This window comes from Struthio camelus, chromosome 1, assembly GCF_040807025.1.
Source record: "Struthio camelus isolate bStrCam1 chromosome 1, bStrCam1.hap1, whole genome shotgun sequence".
Taxonomy (NCBI): Eukaryota; Metazoa; Chordata; class Aves; order Struthioniformes; family Struthionidae; genus Struthio; species Struthio camelus.
The window spans coordinates 96,519,324-96,532,192 of NC_090942.1; the positions used below are offsets into that span (position 1 = coordinate 96,519,324).

Consider the following 12,869-nt stretch of genomic DNA (forward strand, 5'->3'; position numbering starts at 1 on the left):
TCAGGATACAGTTATCATGAGTACCCTCTACTCAGATGGAAGAGAGCCTGTTCAATAACACATCTTATGAACACAGGAGAAAATATACTTCAGGCATACAAAAACTAAGCCTGCTGGCAACATGCTAAAGCCGAGAATGCTTTCTTTCAAGCCTCTCGTCATTAGGAGTGTTACAGATTTCCTCCCTAAAAAAAATTACTGCTTGAAAATATCCCCTGCTTATCCTAAAGTAATTGCTTCCTAATATCTAGTATTTTCTTTTTACAAGTAAGTGTTCTAAACTATTTATAAATGCTGACACCACTGTACTTTCATAACAACATTTCCTTGGATATAAAATCTCAAGTTTGACATATAGAGTGAGGAACAAAGCATATGCTCTATTTCAGAAATAAAACTGATTGAGACATGAAACTAATGTAAAGATAGAAGACATATACCCTACACACATACCTCTCCTAGCTTGCTACAGTCTGTTCCAATCCACACAAATCCCCAGCCAGCATTTGGGCCGTCTCTACAGTTCCACTTCTCTCACCCACTTGTTTAGAGCTGGTGCTGGATGCAATCCAGCAGAGTTAGCTAGCATTCTGCCAGCCTCTGTTTGCATGCCAACTTGGAAAACAGGAAGAAAACACACTAGCCTTGCAGAACAAGCACACAAACACTGCAGTAAGTGGTCAAAGAAGAAAAAAGTACAAAAAAAAAAATAAAAGCAGAGGTGTGTGTGGAGTTGCCTGGCTCTAACCTAAAACAACTCTTATCTAAACTGATTTTGGAAGGCAAGACTGAACTAGCATAGGTCACTTCAAGTTCACAAAAGTCCCAAAAGGGACAGCAGAGGAAACTACCATCACCAGGGAAACACCAGCTCCGAAAGGAACATTCAAACCCCAGTGCTCTTCCTCTCTGCATCACTGAAGTCTCCGAAGGCTGCAGCCCAAATAGCTACTGTGCTTAGGTCTCCAAGATAGAGTGTATCTACCCCAGTTAACTCAGCGCAGGCCTAAGTTTACTCTCATGTAAAATTTGGCCATCATCTGCTTTGTAAGGCTTTGAGCCCCCTTACTATGGGACCACCTCAAGCTGAGGTGGCCAGAGAAGTGGAAGAGACCAGAGCATGCTCCATACAGGCCCGGGCTCCCAAGAGGAGCACACTACAGGTCTATCCCTTCAGCAGCTGTTCAGGGCTCAGTTCTTCCTAGACACAGAGCAGACAATTTGAGGCAAGAGATGCAGAGCTCCATGCACTCCCGTCAGACCTCTTGGCCTGCACTGAAAGGCCAACAGTAGGCACAGGTCTACTCTAGCTACCTTGTTCTGTCCCTTTCTGTCTGTCCTATCCAGGGACAGACTCCTGTATTTATGTGGATAACTAAGTGAAGCCTGAACTCTGACCTCCGTTTGCATGGCGGGGGGACATTCTGGAAGCAAGACAGACTATTAAGGAAACAGCTGGCTACACATGATCATCACCTGACACAGGCCACAAGCCACACTCCCTATGGTGGGGAGAGATTATGGAGCCCTTCTTCCCTGCATGGCACCACCCATGCAACCCCAGCCGCAGTCCTCAGCTAGGGGCTATGTCCCTAGAAGCTACTACAATACACACAGTAAGGCTGCAAAGCTACAGAAGAAAAGGCAGGTGTCTCTATACTACATCCACTTTTCCTCACTCAAGGCCCAGCCTCCTACACAACATCAGATCCCCTTGGGCACTTGGCTGAAGATACAGCTAACAACTCATTAGATAGTAGAGAAGAGAAATCCCTCTCCTAGCACCACCCTGCTGAGGGAGCTAAGAAGAAAGGTTAAGAAAAAACATTTCAAAGCATTTATCACTCATGTCATCACATTTAAATCTGAATACCTGAAAGGAAAGGATATTTGAATGTAGAGAAGCCATATTTATAGTTATTTTGCCAGTCCTAACTACTCACTATTATTAAGGAGATGTCTGTGCTCACCTACCTGGGTGGTGGCGCTTTAGATGGCTCACAGTTCTTTTGTCAAGATCAGCTACATATGTAAACAACATGAACTGGTTGCACCAGAACAACAAGGCAACTCTTCTGCCTTCCTAAGACCTGTGATGTATCCCAGCTGCCAAATCTCACAGTGCCAAAAGGAGCACTAGGATATCGGGAGGCAGATCTACATAGAAAAATATTCGCTGGCAGCTTCTCTCTATTAGAAGGACTGAGGATCCAAAGTGATCTAAAAATGCACCTACCAAAGCCTGGGCACCAGTGTGACTCAGGTATCAGGAGTGCCATGATGACAGAGTGATTTGATGGCATTTCCGGTTTATAGGATAACTACTCTATCTTCAGCCAGTTAAACACCTGACTCTGGAATTTTGAAACAATTATTAGCAGTAAGGCTGAACATTTCAGATATAACTATTAATAAAACTGCTATGAAGAACCTTTGAGCTCGGTTAGAATACCGACACTGAAGTTTTAAATAAGCAGGTTAAACAACAAGTTCAAGTAATTTGGAAGCTTCCAAGAAAAAAAATGCCTTCCCCACCTCGGAAGTGAGAACTAAGGTGCTTTTAGTCTCCAGCAGGCAAGATGGGAGGACCATATCAGATTTACCCAGCATCTTCATTAATACCATCCACAAGTGGCAATAAATTCTGTGGGCCTGCTAGTAAAATTATGCCTACAGTGCCTCTGCTAGAGTCCACGTTTCGTAGTGTCTCTCCAAGAGATTAGAACAAGCCAGATTCCTGAGGATATCAAACACTTTTGATTTTAGGGAGAATTTCTGGATCAGAACTTACCTACCTGATCTCAAAGATTCAGCACTCAATCAAAAAAAAAAAACTTATTGCACAAAAGTGTAAAAAGTCATAATATATCAAGTTCTAAAATAAAGTTAACATGAATAAACCAAGTCCATTTGTATAAGCTCTTAAGCTACTATTTTAAAGTTGCGTAATTTTGCAAAGTGATTGAAAGGCCTTTCACCCTCCCAGCACAAAACTGTCTTTAGCTCAGACTGTTTTTCTGTTCCACAGTTTAACTCTAAATCCCGTAACTATGTTGTCCAGGTTTCAACAACTGTAAGTGTACTAACTAATATGATGCAATAATAATTAAAAGCTCAGTCAAGATGATTTCCTTTAGATAAAGGACACCTTCCTTTCTGAACCGCAGTTTCATGACTCATATTTCTTCATACACTGTAAGTGTGAAACAATTAGGCAATGTTATTTGTTAAGGACATCTGTTCCTTCACCTGATCTTTAACTTCAGGCTGCATAAGTAAAGAAAAGAAAAATATTCAAACTGCTTGTCCTTAGACTTACTTGATCCATTTTATAAGTAGGAAAAAATTCCAGACGCTTTTCAGGGAAAAAGCTAGCACAACAAAGCAACTATAAAACATACTTCTGAACTCCTGGCTTTCTTCACCTGCAACAAATGAGGAACAAGATCGCTTAATACAAAAGTAGCCAAATACACAAGCAAAAAAAAAAACCCAACACAACTCAGTTGCACAGTCTCTCCTTACTTTGCCAGAACTGGTCTCTGGAGTCTCTTATCTGTATTTAAGTTTAGTAACAGTCCCTAAATATCGATCAGGAAAAGGTCATGAGGGAAACGACGACAACCCTATTGGCAGGAAGAGCGATAGCACAAGATACTTTGAAAAAATACTTGTAGAAGTATATTAGACAAACTTTATCACTAGTTAAGCAGTTAATTCAATAGTGACTGCAGCTGACCACATGAACTCTACTAGTATAAAATACACTGGCTATTTCATTAAGCCTATGAGTAGCCCTGCTGTGTTTGAAATTACACAGAAAATAAGACTTACCACACAATTGCCCCAAAACTGAATTCTCTTACTAAATACCTCATTTGACCTCTTCCTTTTCTACCTTAGGAACCAAATGAAGGTTTTGCACTTAGCCATTTCTATATTAAAAACTGCTACCAGATGAGTGAACCATTTTCAGAGATGATACAACTTTTCCTCAACTTCATGCAAAAACATAACGCAAAGGGACAGCTTTTGGGAGACATTTGTATCAATACAAAGCTACAAATACACCACAGTTTATAATCACGTATCTTCATTCACTCTAAACAAGGGACAATACCTTGAGTCCTAGTAGGTGTGAACAGCAGAAAACAGAAGCTGAGAAGTTGTACGAGCAAGCTGAAGTCCTGAATGACTTCACTGATCATTAAGTTGGGGGGGGGGGGGGAGGGTGCAGCAACAAATACACAATCTGAGAGCATTAGTGAAGTTAAAGCTCATAGATGAGTATTACAAGCTTAGACTGTATTGGTTCCACAAGTAACTTCAACAGAAGAGCACTACCTGGAGGGCCTACTTATGTAACAGTGATTTCTAAAACATTGCCGATATCACTAAGATATCTTGACATAACTTAATTAGTGCATAACCATCTGCTATACAGGATGAGACAATATACAAGTTCCAGAGTAGCCATTAGCATAAAAAGGCTATACATCCTTGTCTAGGAAGTTCTTATGTTTTTCAAAAGGCAAGTATATATCCCAGATCTCCTAGATCTGTATGAAGGATTTGGGGGGGTGGGGGGAAGGAGTTGTTTGTTTTTTTTTTTTTTAAAAAAAAGCTCCTGGAGAATTTTCTACCCTCAGTTGCTGCAAATTATTTCATTAAAGGTACCATTAAATAGAACTGTAGTGGATGCATTTGTTTATCCACCTTCCCCCCCCCCCCCCCCAACAAAGGGATGTAAGAAAGTGAAAGCTGACAGCAGTCGATCTACCCCAGTGCTCAGTTTGCAGCTACATCAAAAGCAAAAAAAAAGAGATACACCACATGAATATAAGCAAAGAAAAGAAATTAACCTAATAAGCCATGTAATTCAGACTAACCCTTGAACATAAGCAATTTGTCTTTTTTCACCCTTTTAAAACGCTGCTTCTATGTAACTAGTGTTATCACTAGGGCTAAAAAGCCCTTACTCTCTAGAGATTCCAGATAAGTAACCAAATAACCAAAATATACCAGTGTTACAAGTATAGCAACAGCTGTTTATATCAAAGTTATAAGTTATTTTTTCTTTAAGTGTTAAGTGTGCAAAAGATTTTATTCTCTTTGCAGACCCATAGCATTCATCTACTTCCTATCTTCCTTATTAGACTGCTTCAGGCCAGCAAATAAAGAAATACATAAAATAGGAAAAAAAGCTAAAAATTCCCCTCTGATGTAACAAACAAGCTACACTGCTACTCTTTCAGAAGAGTTTCTTCTGAAAGAAGATATCAAGTACGCAATATATAAGATGAAACAACTGAGAGAGGGCCTTAAATACTAGCCTGCCCCAACATAATTTAACAAGCCCAATAATTCATATTCCCAGAGTAAATGCATATTCCCAGTTCATATTCCTCAGAAAAAGGTGGAAGGAGCATTCAAACACCTCTAGATGCAATTGGTATTTTATCTAATGCTCACCCATAGCACTCCTGTGCCCCAAAATATGTCAACTTATATCTGGGTTGTATTATCTTCTACCCATGTGTGTAGAAGATTATACAATGTGTGTATAAGATTATATACATTGCAGATGGATATATATATATCTGAAGGTTTGAGTCATCAGTTCTTCATATGCCTAGCATATACATTCTCACATGCTCCCACAAGTTAGCCCTTTGTGTAAATCAAATCCACATTTTTTGCCATCTTCCAAAATCCTTTTCCATATCTTACACAACCTTATTCATTCTTATATTATTAAAATGAGAGGCCTCAATTCTTTTCACTTTTCTCTGCATTATTTGTTTGGATCCATTGTACTCCTTCACACTGACCAATTCTTTAAACTGCCACTCCATTCAATTTTTTTTTTTTTTTTAAAAGCATCTTTTACTTTCTTTCCAATACTTCCTTGGTATCTCACACTTCCAAACTCTTGAACATAGCTTCCAGAGTTTTCATTAGCATCTTTTCATTTTCCGAGATATCCATTTGATTTCAAGAACTCTTTCCTTGTACCACTTCATGAAGGGAAGGAGTTTTAAATTGTCTTGCTTGCCAGGAGACAAGGTTTCTACTGTAGGCTATTAATTAAAAGAAAAAGTCAGCCTCCAGACAGAATGTCCTCACCTTTGAGGCAAGGATCCTTTTCACTAGCTTCCTCAAATGCCTTTACCTTCTTCATTATACTAGGTGTCACATAAGGTTTTCATAGGTTTCTTCTTCCAAAGATATCAAATCTAATTATATTACAGTATGAAGACTGGAAGGACAAAAAAAATGAACTGAAAATCTTGAAATACAACTTCTAGGTATAACTGTTCAGTTTCACCACACCTTTGATTTTATTAATTTCTAGTTTTAGCATCTGCAAATAGAACAATTTAATCAAAAGTAGATGCAAGCTTCGCTGGTTCCAATAAAGAAGGAAAGCTCCGAGAGCAGGTTTGCAAGCAAGCTTTTCTTCCCCCTCCGTAAAGGGGAAGAAAGTCCAGTTTTATCCAGTTCTAGTGAGAAGGCTTCCAAATAAAACTTAAAAATATCCCCAAAACAACATTTTATAGGATATTCATGAAAAGGACACGTTCAAAGAAACACTGCAAGCAGTACCAAGCCCTGTAAATCTTGTAAAAGCAATTAGTACTACTGATTAAAGAGTTGCTTGCACGAGTAAAGAACAATTATTCATTCTCAAAAATCCTTCAGGAAAGCTGTCAAAAGTATTATCATTTCAGAGATAGCAAAAATTAGACATAGCACAATGAACTGTTTTTCTTTTTTTCTTCCCTGTTCCTTTTTTGCTGCCCTTCACTTCTACACAATCACCCTATTCAGGGAAGAGTTTATATCCCAGAGTCTCCCAGCCCAAGTTCACTGCTAACCATATGCACTCACAGCACTTACTGAGCGTTCACGATACCTGGCCTGACTTTCAGGGGCATGGCACAACTGCCTACTCCCACTCAGATCCGTGAAAAATTGAAGTCAAACCAGTCAGGCTCTAACATCTACATTTTGTTTCCATCATTGGATAAACTTACTTGGTACTTCACAGTACTTCCTTAGAAGAAGCTAGTTCTTGGAGTAGGCCAAACAATATTCAGACATACACAGCCTGTCAAAGCTAACCACCCAGGCAGCAAAGCAGACATCCGGACAAGATCGCAGGCTAGTGTTACTGTTGTAGCAGCTCCTCAGTCATACTGACTTAAGAGCAGGAACGAGCGGAACAAATCCATACCTGCCACAGGACACTAAGATCATCCTTGGTAAATTGTTAGGGACACATGCTTTGTCTATTAGAACAAGCTGCCTTCTGTGTTATCACCTATACATTTATTATGACTCAGTACCTAGGGAATTCTAATGATTTGTCTATATACTCAGCAGCTGCTCAACCATGTAAGTTATTAAAACATATTTTCTGTCTAGAAGAGCAAAGAAAAAAAGTCAGTGACATAACATTTTAATTAGAAAATTCAAAGATTTTAATTTTTGCCTTTAATTTGTGACATTCTGCCTCTTGCTACTGCTACATTCAGTCCCCTTGAGGCTAAGGGAATGTCTCAATACCACAGCTTTCTATAAATAAAAGCATAGACACACTGATATAGGTTTTTAAGATTAATCAATGACATAAGCAGCACAGTTAGCACTTTAAAAGCCACAGCAGTATCTCACAGAAGGCAAGTGTTTACATAATTCCTTTGTTTTAAGTACAAGGTCATATTTACACAACTAGATAAACACGAACGACAAACAAATACTGAGGTTGTTGAAGTACAAGTTACAGGCAGAAGGTAACCTTTTTAATCACACTAGATAACACCTTACATTTTCACAGTAACTTTCACTGCACCAAAGAATCCCAGTCCCTCTAGAAGTTACAGGCATGCATCATTACTGGAAGCAGAAAACAGCACTATGAACACACAATATACCGCACTGTATATGCATGTCAAATACTATCCGAAGAAAATTTTAACCTTAGGCATGCATCTCAGTTCTAAAATTACAGAGTCAATAGCACAGCTAGATCCTACACATTACTCTTCACTGACTTTATTTTAGATGGTAAAATATCCTCCTTGCCTTTCCTTGGCAAGTTCGGCAGACTGCCGGTCCAACAAATGGACCCCAAGATCTAAACAGGTTTCATTTCTCACATGAACTACCCTCTGCATTAATGGTTGTAGATGTACCTTTGAGAGGAAGCCAGTTTACACAGTCTAATTTGGCCTCTAATGAGAGCATAGCTGACAGTTACTATGTCTGTGCAACCTGATTTGCCATCGATTCAGGTACGCAGATGCAGCTGGGCACAGGCTGAACAGCTGTGCCTAGTCTTTGCTACTGCAGGAACACTGGAGAAACAATGAATGATCTAAACGCTCCCTAGCAACGCAATTCTAAGATCTACTGAGATACCTTTGGGCCTCTCCCTTTTTTATTAAGTCCGGGTTACTATTGTTTAGTTTAAAAGTATACAAGCGTTCTGTGGGAAATTTGAGCTAGGACCCAAGATGCAAACTCAACGTTCTGATCATTAAGACATACACTTAGCTTTAACAGGACGGACAAAAAAAGACATAGAAGCTAGATTTATAAATATGGAGTCGGGAAATCTGATTCCATAGTTCTATTCTCAGGACTGCCACTGATTCCCTTTGGCCTTTGCCAAATTACTTATTATATGACTTAATCTTTTGCTTGGTAAGCACAACGAACACACTCTGGTAAGCTCATACGGACAAGGATACGGTAGTCCAGGTTACATTCCTATGCACACACTGAAGCATGCCAATTTACTCTAACGTCACATGATGCAGAACATGAGTCATTTTGTCAAACTCTGAGGAGCAGAGCACTTGATCTTGTAAGAGGTTTGGGTTATCCTGCCTGTGACTGTACATACGAGTGTTCCCAACTCCTATCTAACAGCAGCAACCCATCCACTAACCTAACAGCAAAACACACCCCCTAAGTCTACACTCATAAATATATTTACCTTCTCTCATGGCAATGCAAAGAAAACACCAAAAAGCAGCAGAAGAATATTTAAGACAGCGCTTATTACGATACCCTCCACACTTTGAGTGAGACAACATCCCCGAGAGGAGAAAAGTGAGACCCCTCCTCCCGCTCTTTCTAGTCTCAAAGACTACTCTCTACATAGGAGCCGTGAAGCGTATTTCCTTTTGAGGAAAGCACATAGGCTTGCTTGACCAAAAGCAGACACTAGGAAAGCACATGAGAAGAGCTATCCAACAGTAAGAACCAAAATTCAGCTCTTACTGAGCAAAAGCATCAACAATGACTTCCTAAAGGCATAGAGAGACATTGCATAGGCTAATAAACTACACAAGGAAGTGGGAGACAGGACTAGGTACCTAAGTCAGAAATCCTGCCACTAACTTGATACATGACATCAGGTAAAGAGCTCTGCCCCTCTCTGTCTCAGCTTACGCTTCAGTAAAGCGATAATGATAATTTATCTGCCTCACAACACGGGCAGGGAAGGTGTTATTAATTAATTACTACAAAGCAATTTGAGAACTATGGATGTAAAGCTAGCACACGTACACATACAAAAAAACCCAACAAATTAGAAGAAAGGTAAGACACATTACCCAAAAGCTCCAGTCAGCACTCCAGCTATACTGAGCAGGAACCTGCATTTTCTCTGTGCACGAGCCAAGAGCCTCCTCTGAATCCACAAGTAGCTGGCTAACAAGACCATGATCCACTTCATGAACTTCCTGTGAACAAACAAGCAGGGTATGTAATTTGACAACAGGGAAGAAAGGTGCTGAAATAAGATTACAGTTAATCCATTCACCGACTCTGTGTTAGATGAAAACTTCAACTGCTAGACTCACCAAGGTATATGCCATGGAAATGCTTCTCACTGACGGCATTCCCACTGATTTTACTTTTTTTTTTTTTAATATACATATACAGAGTATACTGTATTTATTATTTACAGAGCATATTACTTGCACAGCAGCATATGAACTTGCACATTGAAACTGCGCAGGCACTTAGAGCTAGAATGGCGTTAACACAAGACATCAGTACATGACACGCAGGACAGCTCTGGAACCTAAGGGACTTTCCAAGAGCTGAGAAAGGTCACGTAGATCTAACACCTGCCAGAAGACTGACATAAGATGTGATGTATACAGACAATATTTATATTAAGTGGCAGCTATACTAAAAACTGTTGTTAGAAAGATACAAGCAACACACATCAGAGGCAAATAGTTCTGTTAGTATCACTTGTTATAAAAACCTTGTCCGCAGCACTTTCCGTTGATAGACACGGATTTATTTCACAGGGCAGATCAGCCTTGCTTTAGGAAGGGAAACGGAGCCGCAGGAAGGGAAAGACATTTCCCCTAAGTCACCCAGCAAAGGGGCAAAACCCTTCCAAGGTCCTGACCAACAACTAACGCTGCCTAACGCGCCAACAGGAGACCAAAAACACGTTTTGAGTTCAGAACGGCATCCAAAAAAAAAAAAAAAAGAAGAAAAAAAAATCGAGTTGAGGCCGACCCCGGTGGGCCAAGGCGCAGAGCACATCCCCAGCGCCCTCCTGGAGCCCGGCCCTGGGGACACCCCAGGGCAGACGCTCTAACCAGGCGCCTCCTCGGCTCAGAGGGCACCAGGGCCAAGGTGGGAAGCAGAGCTGCTCTCGCCTGGCTGGAGGCGTACTCGAGGGTCTGCGGTGGGAGAGAGAGACCGACGCAACGCCTCCCAGGCGCTCTCCCCACACACAGCTGCGGGCCCGCTGCCAACACCCGTTATTTTACCTTTACACCCCCCCCCCTTACCCAGCGCAGCACTCGTCAGCCCCAGGACACCCTCCCCACCCCACTGAGCGGCTCCCCCGCTCCTTCCCGCCCCCCCCGGCGCCACAAGGCCCCGGCGCCGCTCCGGAGGGAGGGGAGGAGGGGGCTGCCCAGCCCGGCGGGCACCGGTCGCCCCCTCCCGCCGCCGCCAGCGCCCAGGCCGGGCCGAGCGCCCCGAGCCGCGGCCCCGCCTCGCTCGCAGAGCCCCCGGCGGCCGCAGAAGCTTCCAGAAACGGGGCGCTGCGGCCGCAGGTTTTTTTTTTTTTGGGGGGGGGGGAGGAAGGAAGGAAAGGACGAAGGGCCTCGCCCCGCTCCTCCCGGGGCGCGCAGGGGAAGGAGCGGCGTTACCCGGCTCCGCGCCACCTACCTGCGCAGCCCGCCGCCGGCCGGCTCGCCCCGGGGGGCGCAGCGCGGCGGCGACGGGCCAGCGGCTGGGGCATGGAGGCGCCCCGGCAGGGTTTGAGGAGAGCGGCGAGGAGGGGGGGGGGGAATGAAACAAGCCCGGAGCGGGTCGGCGGCGCTTACCATGGAGGGGGGCGAGGGCGGCGCGGCACCCGCTAACTGCCTCAGCGGGGCCGCGGCCGCCATTTAAAGGGGCGGGCGGGCGGCGGGCCCGAGGTGAGGCCGCGGCCGGCTGCCGGGGCGGGCGGGCAGGGCAGGGGGGCAGCGGCCGCCCTCGGCTCGGCACGGCAGCACCCCGCGGGGGGAAGTCGGCAAAGAAAATGCCCGGTGTGTCGGGTCCCCGCCGCCCGGAGCGGGTTTTTACGGCCAACAGAGTGAGAAGGCTTCAGCCCAGTTCAGCCCCCGCCTCCGGGCGCGCTCCTGTCTTTCATCTTTCCCTCTTCTTCTGCATGATCCTATTGAAATAAGGGGAAAATGATTTAAAAAAAAAAAAAGGAAAAAAACTCAGCTTCAGTCATTGCTGTTCGTGGCGGTTCAGTGACGCAAAAGGAGCTGATCACAGGCCGTTTTTTTTTTTTTAACAAGTCTCTTAAGGAGCCAGTTCTTCTGAGTAAAAAGTCCTCAGCAAATAAGTGGGGGGGGGGAAGGAGATAGACAAGATCGCGTCCCAATGTCACGACATTACGCAATCCCATCAATCTGACAACGGGGCTGGGGGTGGGGGGGTAGGTGGAAAAGACGTTTCAAACGCTACTGCAGAGAGCCACCTAGAGGGCCAACGCGGGCAACGCCGCCAAACCAGGGTTTTCGGGACACCCCCTTGCTCAGCAGAGCTGCTCTCCCAGGACCTCCTCCAGGTGGGCTCCCGAGCCCCGTCGTGTGCCTGCCATTACCGGGCCAGGAGCTCGGGTTTTACTGCTCTGCCCTCCCTCCCGCCCCAGTGAATGGCTCTACGTGTCCCCACGCAGGGGGGTCAGCACGGGCGCCGGGGCTGCCCCCAGGAAGGGCACGGCAGGGAGCGGGGCTGAGGCCTGCCCTCCGGTCCGGGGTGTCTTCAGAGGTGAGCAACCAAGGGAGTGAGATAAAGGGAACAAGCGGTGCGGGGAGAAAGCAGATTGTTTTTTCACACGCCGTTCCGCTGGATTCTGTAATTAACACATCTACATCTGTCTATCCATCTGTCCATTTATCTATCTATCTATCCATCTGTCTATCTCACACACTTAGCCTGCTTAGAGAGGGAAGGCAAGATTTCCGCCCTCTCCGTTTCAGGGAACTCGTCTGAAGGAACTCAAGCTCTCCGCTGTAAAGCTGCTGAGCTGTGCCAAATGGTTTGTCAGGGGTGTGAGCACCCCAGATTTTGAAAGCTGGGCTTCAAGTTCAACGCCGCCACGTAGCGCCCTTCAAATTAGTGGACCCAGCTGAAACTATGATGGCCTGCGCACTTGTGCCCTCCGGTCATATGAGAGGAAATAAAAGAGCACTGTGACATGACAAGAACATTTCCATCTTGCTCACCCGTTGGTTAGTAGGCAAGGGGCAGGGATAACGGCACTGTGGAGGGAAGGTACGACAGGGAGGGATGCAAAAGGCCTTGGTGGCATGGCAGGTATGGCAGGG

The 12,869-nt window shown here is 44.2% G+C and overlaps 1 protein-coding gene across 6 annotated transcripts in view; it reads right to left on the reverse strand.

Moving 5' to 3' along the window:
- Positions 1-11,495, reverse strand: part of GRAMD1C (GRAM domain containing 1C) — a 56,927-nt gene extending 45,432 nt beyond the window's left edge. For 2 of the 6 annotated variants that reach the window (XM_068959240.1, XM_068959231.1), the window contains exons 1-2: positions 11,215-11,293; positions 9,627-9,755 (exon numbers count right to left, since the gene is read on the reverse strand). In XM_068959240.1, the coding sequence (XP_068815341.1) occupies positions 9,627-9,674 (48 nt within the window). In that variant the 5' untranslated portion in view covers positions 9,675-9,755; positions 11,215-11,293. Of the gene's footprint in view, positions 1-9,626; positions 9,756-9,875; positions 10,845-11,214; positions 11,294-11,372 lie in introns of those variants that run through there. The other 4 variants (XM_068959205.1, XM_068959213.1, XM_009675193.2 and 1 more) reach the window with 4 other exon arrangements.
- Between the last annotated feature and the right edge of the window lie 1,374 nt (positions 11,496-12,869).